Source organism: Pyxicephalus adspersus, chromosome 8 (assembly GCF_032062135.1).
Source record: "Pyxicephalus adspersus chromosome 8, UCB_Pads_2.0, whole genome shotgun sequence".
Lineage (NCBI taxonomy): Eukaryota > Metazoa > Chordata > Amphibia > Anura > Pyxicephalidae > Pyxicephalus > Pyxicephalus adspersus.
In genome coordinates, this window is record NC_092865.1 from 45,759,967 (window position 1) to 45,771,772 (window position 11,806).

The window sequence follows — 11,806 nt, forward strand, 5'->3', positions numbered from 1 at the left end:
ATACTAATATATATTATAAAAATATTTTACATGCTGTCTGTTAGGAGGTGCCCTCCGGGCGTAAGTACCTAGGCGATACCTCACCGCAGGAGGGCGCGCGCAGCCCATTCTCTCTGGCGGCTGTGCTCATGGTAGTAATGGGGTTTCAGGATCTGTACCCTGTAGGTTGCAGCATCCCTGTGGCTGAGGTTTCCCTTACCATCCCCTGCACTGAGGTTGCACAGCTGAAGTGGATTGAGTTGAGTGCAGCTGATTGCTGAGTAGTTCCTCGTAATCCCAGGCTGTCATTGGCTGCTGGGGCTTTATAGCCTCTCTGCTCACAGTCAGAGGTGTCTGTTATAGCGTCTGCTGGGCTGACCTTTGTTGGAGTGTTTTTGGTAATTTTACTGTTGCTAACCTACGCTTGTTTTCTGATTACCCATTTGAATTCTGCCTGGACCGACCTCTGCTTGTGACCCCGACTCTGTTTTTGTCTCACTCCTTGTACTGCACTGGATGGACTGATTTCCTGTGTTCTGACCTTGGCTAGTTTTTGGATTCCTGTCTTTTACTCTGCATGCGTGGCTCTGTACTCTGCATTTAGTGGGTACCGGGTGGGCTGCCAGCCTATCTCCAGACACCGTCCTTTGCGCACCAAGGCTTGCGGGCAACCGAGTGCTGGGAAACACAACCAGTCTCCCGAGGCTGAGGGGGGCTGCTATAGGCAAAGACTGCGGCATTGATTGGGGGATTGGTGTCTGGGGAATACTGACATAGATCCGGGCCTTACACTGCCACATTTCTTATACAGGAAGCTCCCAAGCTTAATAAAGGGTTTTAAATTTGGGGGGAGGGGATTCTGACCAGCTGACTATGACACCAGTCACAATCTGCAGGTGTAATTGGCTGAGCCATGTTATACTTGTCAATGACGGTTATAGATCTTCATCTTTATTCATTTCAGGTTGAATGACAGATGTCACAGACCTGAAGCCCAACACCAACCATTTAAACTTTAATTGCCACACGCATTTTTCTTCATGGACCAGACCTGGGCTTTCAGCAGCATTCAACCCAATAAATGGGAGCCCCAGGAGCCTACAAGCACATTATGTGTAGGGAAATGGTGACTGAAAGGTTGAAGCTCCATTATTTCCAATGCCCAAAGACTTATTTTTTTTTTTTTTTGAAGCATTGTTTCCCAACTAAAAGCAGTTTGGGTGACTATGCCTGCCAGTTGCTTCAATAGAGTAACAATTGTGGACCCTCCCCTGCACAGCCCAGGAGCAGGACATTGCTCAGGATGGGTGGTAAAGGAAAATCAATTAAAATATATTCATCAATCCTTGTTCTCTTACCTGAACCCAAACCTATTAGCCCTTAGCAAGTCTGGTTTAGATCAAACATAAAACAGTGGTCTGGCCATGGACAAGAAGCAGATCAAGCAAAGTTTTTTGCTCAGCATGCCAGTGCACAGGACAGGAAAAACATTAAAAAAAGAAAAAACACATCCCTGACAATGCACACATACCCACCTAGAATGCACATTATTATTTAAACACAAATGCAAGTAACAATAATATTGGTTAATAGTGAGCTTTAAAAATGTTTATATGGACAATTTTGAGTAATAAAGTTTTGAGGCTTCATGGGCAAAAACCATTTAAAAACCCCTTTAACATTTGTTCTGTCTCTGGGGATCATGCTAATAAATGTCCATTTGTAACTGGTTACAAGTAATATAGAGCAGTCTTAATTAAAACTGATTAAGCATTTTGTTTTTTAATTGGAGGATTAGGGAAAAAAGCCAGTTGGTAAAAGTCAGTTCTGGGTAAATTTCTTAGGAGTTTTGTGGACAAAAATAGCTCTACCTTCATGACTTTACTGTTTAAAATGCACAGTTAGCATTCCTCTAATTGATAATCTAAAGATAACAGATCAATGGACCTGATTTATTAAAGCTCTCAAAGACTGGAGAGGATACACTTTCATCAGTGAAGCTAGGTGATCCAGCAAACCTGGAATGAATCTGGTCCAGGATTCAAAAAAATTGCTAATAGCAAATGCATTTGAAGAAATCCATTTTGGGTTTACTGGATCACCCAGCTTTACTGATAAAATTGTATCCTCTCCAACCTTGGAGAGCTTTAATAAATTAGGCCCAATGTATCAGATCAATCTTCAAAAAATAGACCAAGAAGATAATATTGAGATCATTTATTAGCATCAAGCAGTTGATAATGTTGTCTTACAATGGGTAAACCTTTGATGTTCTAGATGAAGTTTTTCTCCTACATCTGTCTGTGCTCCACTCCTTTATCCTTCATTGTTACAAGAAGTTTCCTCTGGGAAGGTTATTTTTATGTATTTTGATTTATGAGGTTGTATTTTTATTAGATTGCTTTTGACAGTAGACATTTTTGTTTAGTGATATCTGTGAAATGCACCAACAAAACTGAAATTAGTTCCAATGGGAAGTTTCTATGAAGGGGCGAACATACCCAGCTTTGAATATGTTGTACACATTTAACATTTTATATTCAGAGGTGGAATGCACAATTTGCTTTGATGATGGTTATTTGTAAACAGTTTGACTTATTATAGATATCTGTTTGTTCTCATTTTAATAAAGGTCAAATGCTTTATATATTTGTCTTTAAAGTCCTTTCATTTGTAACTTTCATGGCAATCGCAAATAGTATAAATGTTTGGATGTGGCAAATATTATCAATTTTAATTAGGTCAGAACCTTCCATAACATATGAAGAATGAAAAATTAAAAAAAAATTCCAAGGGTACTCCTACAAACAGAGGAAACAAAAAGATCCCACATCCCAATGGATTTGGTAAATGCAATAATGGCCAGCACCCCAGGATGCAGGAGTGTCGGAGGTAGAGGTGTTGGCTCCCCTGACAGGAGTGGCCCTTTTAATTGTGGTATTGGTGCTGGCCACTTTAATTTCTTTACCCTGAATTCTCAGGGATGTTGTACAAGCCCAGAAGTGATAAATACATCAGGTGTATTCTGTTGGCTGTCTCTGTCCTAAAGTTCCAGTGGGGTGGCCGATTCCCCACTGTGCGAGTGTTTGTGCAACCCACCGTGTGCAGGAGCTTGCAGACTTCGAAAACTATATACAGCTAAGTGACATTTGCTATTTAAACTGAGTGCAGTTTGCCAAGTGTTTCAGGCAAACCTTAGACGCCACCTAGTGTCCATTGTTGGAAACTGTCATCCCCTTTGTATCTGACATTTCCCTATTGCATTCACCTTGTTTGTAATATCCAGTACCTCAGAACCTGTAACCATAAGTTTGTTTATATTGCAAAATATTCAGTAAAGTGCATTTTATCTTTCTTCTGTTTGTTTGCCCTACCTTACTTACCTTGCCTTTACAGCTATCCAGCATCATTACTGTAAGGAGCTGAGGAATTTTGTTGATTCTTGTAGTTAATTATTTTTGTACTTTTGTTATGGTTTGTAGATGATTGAATTATGTTAAAACTAGTTGTACTCTTCTTATCAGTAAACTAGCGTCCACTTCCCCCCTTTTTGACAGGATTTACTGGGGTATTGTAAGGAGAGCAGGTTTTCTTAAGTATGCCTTGCTGGCAGAAAGATTGAATCATGGGTGCTAAGGAATCCTCCTTGTCTTTAGTTAAAGGATACTGCTTTTGGTATAATAATGTATGTGGTTTTGTGAGTGCTGTATATGGGGTGCAATGCAGGAATCCCACGTCATATGGTCCGGTGGACCATGTGTTGTCAGGGACTGGAAAATCCAAAAAGGGCAGTTACAAGGTTGTATTGACATTAATTCCTCCCTTTGGGTCAACAACCAGTGACATTCCCAGATTTGGATGCCCAGTGAGAATAAGCTCAGACAATGGCACTCCATTCACTTCTAAAGTCACACAGGAGATTTAAAAAATGATGAACATAGAATGGAAGTTCCACATCCCATATCACCCCCAGAGTGCTGGAGTAGTAGAAAGGATGAATAGGACATCGAATGACAAACTTAGGAAATTAACTAAAGGGACATTCCATGAGTGGGACCAATACCTACCAGCCGTCCTAGCAGAAATAAGAATGACACCCAATCCAGTTAATAAGGTGTCACCTTTTGAAATTTTAATGGGACGACCATTCCCCACCCCTTGGGCCAAAGAACCCCTTTGTAGCTGGCCAGCTAAAACCTGTCCTAGGTTATTAGTGCAGCATATTCTGTATACACCTAAACCTGCCAAAAACCCCACTATACAGCTCATATGCTCATATGTTTAAGCTAGACGCAGAGTTATCACTGTATTTTATGGTTGTGAATGTTTATAACAGTTATATATGCATTTTGTTAACATAGGCAGAAAAGGAAAATATACCTTTAAGAGGTCATTATCTAGCTAGAAGAGGTAAGCCAATCACAGTGAGTCTTACACTATGCAGAGGCCTCAACCAATCACAACCAGCCTTACACTGTGTCTATGGGGAAATTCCCTAGCAAACCAGGCTGTATTCAGGGTGCTAACACAGAGAGAGAGAGAGAAGAGAAGAGAACAGCCAGAGTTCCAGCCAGAGAGTTTCATAGAAGTAGACAAAAGGCCAAAAAAGGTATTTAATGCAGTTATATAGATTCCTGTAGTTTAATAGTGATTGGGACTGTCTGCTGAACCTCTCATGTGTTTGCTACTTTTATGGAACGGTACTAGAGGAATTATGGAGTAAAGACAGTCTGATCAGACTAAAGAGAGACAGAGATAATAATTCTTCTAATGCCACAGCGCACAAGGCACCTCATAGTGCTGCGCCTGCCACACCCTTATCTTACTATCGGGGGACTTACAACAAATTCAGGATCAATATGTAGCTAAGTTAATTGAAAATTGAACAGCAACTACAGAGATATCTCTCTCTCTTTTCCTCTCCCTACAGATCAACCGACGCACCCATTCAAGCCCAGAGACGTAGTGTTGGTCAAAGCTCTGCACAAGCGCAAATCCTTGGATCCGCCCTTTGGACCTCCGGTCACCGTGCAAGCCATCACTAGAACAGCCATGCTGACCAGTGGAGGAGCCACCTGGATACACGCTTCAAGAGTGAAAAAGGCACCGGCGATCCAGCGCCAGGATGATGTTTCTTGATCCACAGGTACCAGCCCGGATGCTTGTCTGCAATTTTGGAGCCCTGATGATCATATTCTGCCTTGTTTGGCTCACAACAACTTGCCACTATCACCCTCAAGATTTGGCCTTCATTTGTCTCCAATCAAGCCATAGCCTAAAGAATGACTCTACCCAGTCTATGCACCAGCGAGGATTTGAGTTTAGTGATTCGACTGACTTCCGTGGTAACATATGGGAACATTAACATGACGGATCATTCAGAATCTGTCCACAATGCGATTAGCACTCTTAAGGATCTTGCTCAGGATATTAAACAAAATAGCAGTTTAGGGTTGTTTGACTGGTTATGGAATCCATTTCCCAACATTGGATTATGGATTAGGCAATTTATAGCTTTTATCTTTATTGTCATTGGTATATGTATCTTTGCATGCTGCGGTGTACAATGTACTCCTAAATTATTGTCAATATTCAAATCAAAAATCAATCAGCTCCCTCAAGTTATGTATTTCCCAAGAACCTAAAGCTGTCTATTTGTATGTAAAGGAACAGAGGTCAAGTAGTTATCCTTTTTTGAAGGATAAAAAGAGGGAATGTAAGGAGCTGAGGAATTTTGCTGATTCTTGTAGTTAATTATTTTTGTTATGTTTTGTAGATGATTGAATTATGTTGAAACTAGTTGTACTCTTCTTATCAGTAAACTAGCGTCCGCTTCCCCCCTTTTTGCCTTGAAACTCTTCCTTTCCTCCCTACAGTCATATATCTGTTATTTTGACAAAAATATATTGTTCTAGGAGGACCACAAGAACATCTGTAATGTCTGCTAATTGTCTGTAGTCATGTGATCATGCACTGATCATGCCTTTGTACTGTTATATAAACTGTGTGCAAACAATAAAGTTTGGAGAGTGATCTAACCACACATTAAATTGCGTGTGTTACACCCTTCCTGCGCTGTAAACAGAAGCTATCACAAAAGAGGGAAATATTGGTCAGGGATCAATAGGAGATCCCCTTAACAATTACTGTATGGGTTCAGGCAGATGACTATCAAGTATCAAATCAGTAATTGTTTTTTGCACCTTTTGCTTACAGTTAGGAAAATGGAGGAACAATATAAATACAGGTTTTTGATTCAAATAAATATTTATTTCTGCAACTTCAATTTAATGTTGGGCTCTTTGTCCCAAATATTTTTTTCAAGTGCCTAATTGCTCTCAGTATGTCTTTGTTTCTCAAAGTGTAAACCAGCGGGTTTAATAGTGGGACCAGCGCCGTGTACAGCAAGGAGAGCATCTTGTCCTGTGGCTGGGAATGTTCAGACTGCGGGATCGTATAGGAACCAAATAATGGCACACAGAATAACAACACAACAATGAGATGGGAGGAACAGCTGGAGAAAGCTTTGACCTTCACTCCTGAGCTGTGCATCTTTGTAATGGTGGATATGATACATATATAGGAAGCCAATATAAAGAAAAAGGGAACTATTCCTAAGACATACGTTGTCATTAACATGTAGGTTTGGAGAGATGTGGTGTCACTGCTGGCCAGTTTTATCACGGATTTCAAATCACAATAAAAATGATCAATATCATGGAAGCTGCAATATTCTGAATACAACAGCATAACAGACTGAACCAGAGCATTAAAAAATCCTATGAGCCAAGAAACCGAGGCAAAAAGAACACAAATGGGTTTCTTCATGATAACTGCATAATGTAAAGGAACACAAATGGCAACATATCGGTCATAAGCCATGGATGTCAACAGCAAAAATTCTGTCCCTATGCAAAAGACAAAAATAAACATTTGGGTGATGCATGCTAGGAAGGTGATTCCATGATCCCTGGATTTGGTGATAGCTAAAAATTTAGGTAGAGTGTCTGATATATAAATAATGTCCTGGACAGAGAGATTACACAGGAAAAAATACATAGGTGTCTGAAGGTGAGAAATGAGACAGATAAGACTGATGATGAGAACATTTCCTAACATAGTTATTGAATATATCACAAGGATAAGTGTGAAAATGCCAAGCTGTGCATGTGCAGACATGGAGAATGCGAGGAGGTGAAATTCATTCCCTGTACAATTATTTAAATGTCCATTCATTGTTCCTGGAAAAAAAGAAACTACATATCAAAGTCATTGCATGCTATGTATGGGGTCTATTTATAAAGCAGTGAATCTGATATTCACCAAAAAATCTCTGGTGGGGAACCAACCAGTGCAATTAAAACACATGCACCTGAAAGATTCTCCACCGGAGAATGTTAGATTCAATCTTTTATATACAATTAAAATGAACTGTATCAAAAACACAATTTTTCTGTTGTTGATTGTATGGTATGTGCAATATACAGTAGGAATTCGTAGATAAACAGACCAATCAACTAAGTGATTTACTAAAGATCATTTGTCTGTTCAGTAAGCAAACTTCATTTTCTCCCTGTAAGGGTTAACTCATTGAGCCTAATGAATGTGCTGAAGATCTACTATTCACAATGTGGATAGATAGATAGATAGATAGATAGATAGATAGATAGACATTTTTAAATATTGATTTTCATTATTTGCTATTTTTTTTTTAATCTGTATGTATCGGATATTCACAAAATGTGGCAAACCATTTAGCATGAATGCAATTAAATCACAGGTATTTCTTTTTACCATTCATATATTATTTATATTGTTTTCTATATGTATGCTAAAATTCTGTTATTTTTATTTTTTTATTTCATTCAAAGTCCCTTCTAAATATTGCATAAAATGCAGTTTATGAATAGGAAAGGAGCTGTGTTTTTTTTTTTAGGTGGGCGTGTATTTTCATTATATGGAGAAAAACTATAAATTCATTCACTTTAAAAGATTTATTGAATGAGTCTATGCGGCTGAATAATTAAAGCTCTTCAAGACTGGTGGAGATAGACTATCATGGAAGAACCTGGGTGAGCCAACAAACCTGACTAACAAACAATTTTTTGCTATATAAAAATATTAGCCACGCTATTATAATGTTATAAATGTGGGAATATTATTCGTAAATGAATATTAAATATAAAAACCTTTTGATAACAGATTTAATCATTGTATTTGTTTTGTGAGTTTTTTTTTTTTTTTTTAGAAGAAGTTTTACAGCTTCAGGTAAAATGTGTGAATCATTCCCATTGTCCAGTAAACTGAATCTTCTAATAGTTCAGTAATCTTCTTCCTTATAATCTAGACACCATGAGGTAAAAATCTACCAGGTAATGTTATTGCAGAGCATCCCGTCCTCCTCTGTATTGTGTATCTCATAGATAAGGTCCCATTTGAGAAGCTGTGATATAAATATATATGTATTTGGCACCTCAGAGGGAAACCCCATGAGAATATGTTACATTAGAGTATTATAATGAAGAATTATATCCCCAAGCAGCTCATCAATTCATCAATAAAATTGGGCTTAACTGCAAAATGTTTAGGATATATAAAATAGATTTGAAATAAATGTTATTATAGACAATGTATACATTTGCATTTGTTTATGATTTCTATTTCATTACATTATATATATTATACATAATATATTATGTTATATAGTAAAATATATTATACTGTATATTATAAAAATATTTTACATGCTGCCGCATTTCCTATCAAGGAAGCTCCCATGCCTAATAAAGGGTCTGGTTTTAATATTGGGGGGTACCCTATGCTGTATTCTTCATTAAAAAACCTTTAAGTCTGAGTGCTTCTGACCAGCTGACTATGACAATGTTCACAGTCCACAGACATTATTGGCCGAGCCATGGTATAGTTGTCAATGAAGGTTATAGATGTTTATCTTTATTCATTTCAGGTTGAATGACTGATGTCACAGACCCGAAGCCCAACACCAACCCTTTAGACTTTTAATCTGCTCCATGGAGCAATAATATGGCAGTGGGATGGGATTAGCTGTTTAGTCTTTGCTCTCTTACCTGACCTCAAACCCCCTTAGCCCTTAATAATTCTGGTTTAGATCTGTCAAGAACGGTGGTCCGGCTATGAAAAAGAAGCAGATCAAGCAAAAGTTGTTTGCTCAGTATGCCATTGCAAGACCTCATTTCCCCTACAATGCACACAGATACCTACCTAGAATGCACATTATTATGTAAACCATGCACCATCACATATATTGATGTTAAATTTTGATCATGAATTAAATTAGAGGAATTCAACTCTGCTTAATAATAAAGGGTAAAGTAATAAAGATAGTCCCCCAAAACTCCTGAGAAGTCTACCCAGATTACCCACCCATTACTTTTACCCACCAGCTCTTCTACCTTATACTCCAGGTAAAAAAATAAAAAATGCCCCAATAACTTCAATTAAGGGTTATGACTATTCTTTTTTTACTGATCTCCAACATGAGAGGGTCCTTCTACGGGTTCCTATATCACCATTTCCTATTGGCCATTCATTAGCAGGATCCTTAGATCCTTAAATGTTAAAGGGGTCTTAAAACTGTTTGTACCGATGAAGTCTCAAAGACTATGTTACTCAAAATTGTCTATAGATACAACTTACAAAAAAAAACCTTAAGGACAGGAAAGAAAGAGGCTTGAGGCTGAAATTGTTTCTTGGAATTATAATTAGGTGTTGATAAAACTAGATTCATGCGTATATACAATTTTTTTAAAAAAGCATATTTCTCTGAATCTAATACTATTCAGTATTGATATCAGCCAAAATCTCTACATCACATGTTCTTTCTATATCTTTACTCCTTAAATATTGTCAATTACTACATTCAAGTAAGTAAAACCACTTAATAGATTTATATGGATATGGATGGATTATGGATTATGTTAAAAAAATATTAGAACATTTGAAGTCTACATAAATGTATGACACTATGGAAAATTACTTTTTGTATAAATGCTATTATTAAGCTATATATAGATCTTTTTGCTTAATGCTGTTATATAGATCCTGAAGATTTATTCATGCTTTCTCTTTGGCTTTTTATATCATGTATATTTGTTTTTGATGCTATGTTTTTTCAACATTTGCTATTTTGATTCTTACACAGACCGTACAGTTCTACACAAAATTTTACCCCTGAGTAAGCCAATGTTGGCGAAACGCGTAGGACTTAATCAGACTGAATGATCAAAGAGAGTCAGAGAACCTTCTACATTATGTTCTCTGTTTAATAAAACCTTAATAACTTATGACTTTGCAACTACTCATCAATAATGGCCTGAGAATTATTTCTCTACCGTTCCTTCATGCATGGTGATACCTAATAAGTGTTACTTGCTCACTGTTTACATATTAATGTGCATTCTTCCTGGGTATTTGCATGCATCGGGGATGTGGGGTCTTTTATGTGTTTACTCTTCTTCCACTACCCATTAAGAGCAATTTCCTGCTCCTGGACTGCGTGGGTGGGAGTCCATAATTTTTACCCCATAGAAGCAAATTACCCTATACTCACCCAAATTACTTTTAGCTGGAAAAAAATGCTACAAAAAATGGGCTTTGGGCACTGGAAATAATGCAGGTCAAAATCATAAGTGTCCTGACACAGTTTTTCAACATGGGTGCAGACAGAAATAAAAACCTTTCATAAATTCTAATCCTGCTACTCTCCAAACTACACATTAAAGCTCAGTTTCAACTTTAACCCATCAATTTACCAGTCACCCCTTACCTACACATATTGTGCTCATGGTTCCTGGTGGCAAAACTGTTTTCCTGGGCTCATATTTAGTAGGTTGAATGCTATTCATAGTCCAGTAGAGAAAGCCCAGGTCTGGTTTCTAGAATAAAAATGTGTTTGGCAGCTCTGGAGCATGGAAACTAAGTTCTGCCGTAACATCCCACTGCCATATTAATATCCTATGGAACCGATTAAAAGTCCAAAGGGTTGGTGTTTGGCTTGGGGTCTGTGACATTGTTCATTCAACCTGAAATGAAGAAAGACGAACATCTATAGCCGTCATTGGCAAGTATATAAAATTGGATCAGCCAATTATGTCTGTGGACTGTCAACAGTGTCATAGCCAGCTGGTCAGAAGCACTCAGGCTTAAAGGTTTTTTAATGAAGAATACAGCATAGGGTACCCCCCCCCCCAATATTAAAACCAGACTTTTTAATAGACCTGGGATCTTCCTGCATATGAAATGTGGCAGCATGTAAAACTTTTTTATAATATACAGTATAATATACTTTACTATATATAATATATATATATATATATATATATATATATATATATATATAATTGCAAATATATACATCATCCATAAGAGGATTTCATTTAAATCTATTTTATATATCCTAAACATTTTGCAGTTAAGCCCAATTTTATTGTGCATTACTAGAGCAGTGTTTATTTACTGCTTGGGGATATTCTTCATTATAACACTCCATGTTATATGTAACAGATTCTCATGGGGTTTTCCCTCCAAGGTGCCAAATACATATATATTTATATCACAGCTTCTCAAATGTGACCTTATCCATGAGATACATAATACAGTGGAGGACTGGATGTTCTGCAATAACACTACCTGGAAGATTTTCACCTTGTGGTGTCTAGATTATAAGGAAAGAGATTACTAGACTGATTAAAGTTTTAGTTTAAAGGACAATGTGAATGATTCACACATTTTACCTGGTAATCATCTATTCTTCTAAAAAAAAAAAAAAAAACTCAAAAAAATTTTTGTG

At 37.5% G+C, this 11,806-nt stretch overlaps 1 protein-coding gene across 1 annotated transcript; it reads right to left on the reverse strand.

The window, feature by feature from the left end:
• Positions 1–5,824: 5,824 nt before the first annotated feature.
• LOC140336236 (olfactory receptor 5V1-like) lies at positions 5,825–7,098 on the reverse strand. Its single transcript, XM_072419232.1, has one exon. It carries the CDS (start codon positions 7,096–7,098, stop codon positions 6,262–6,264), a length of 837 nt encoding a protein of 278 aa, XP_072275333.1. The 3' UTR covers positions 5,825–6,261.
• Positions 7,099–11,806: the final 4,708 nt, after the last annotated feature.

Bases quoted from the DNA above. Each gene is read 5' to 3' on its own strand.
- LOC140336236 (XM_072419232.1), bottom strand. From the start codon at position 7,098: ATGTTAGGAAATGTTCTCATCATCAGTCTTATCTGTCTCATTTCTCAC.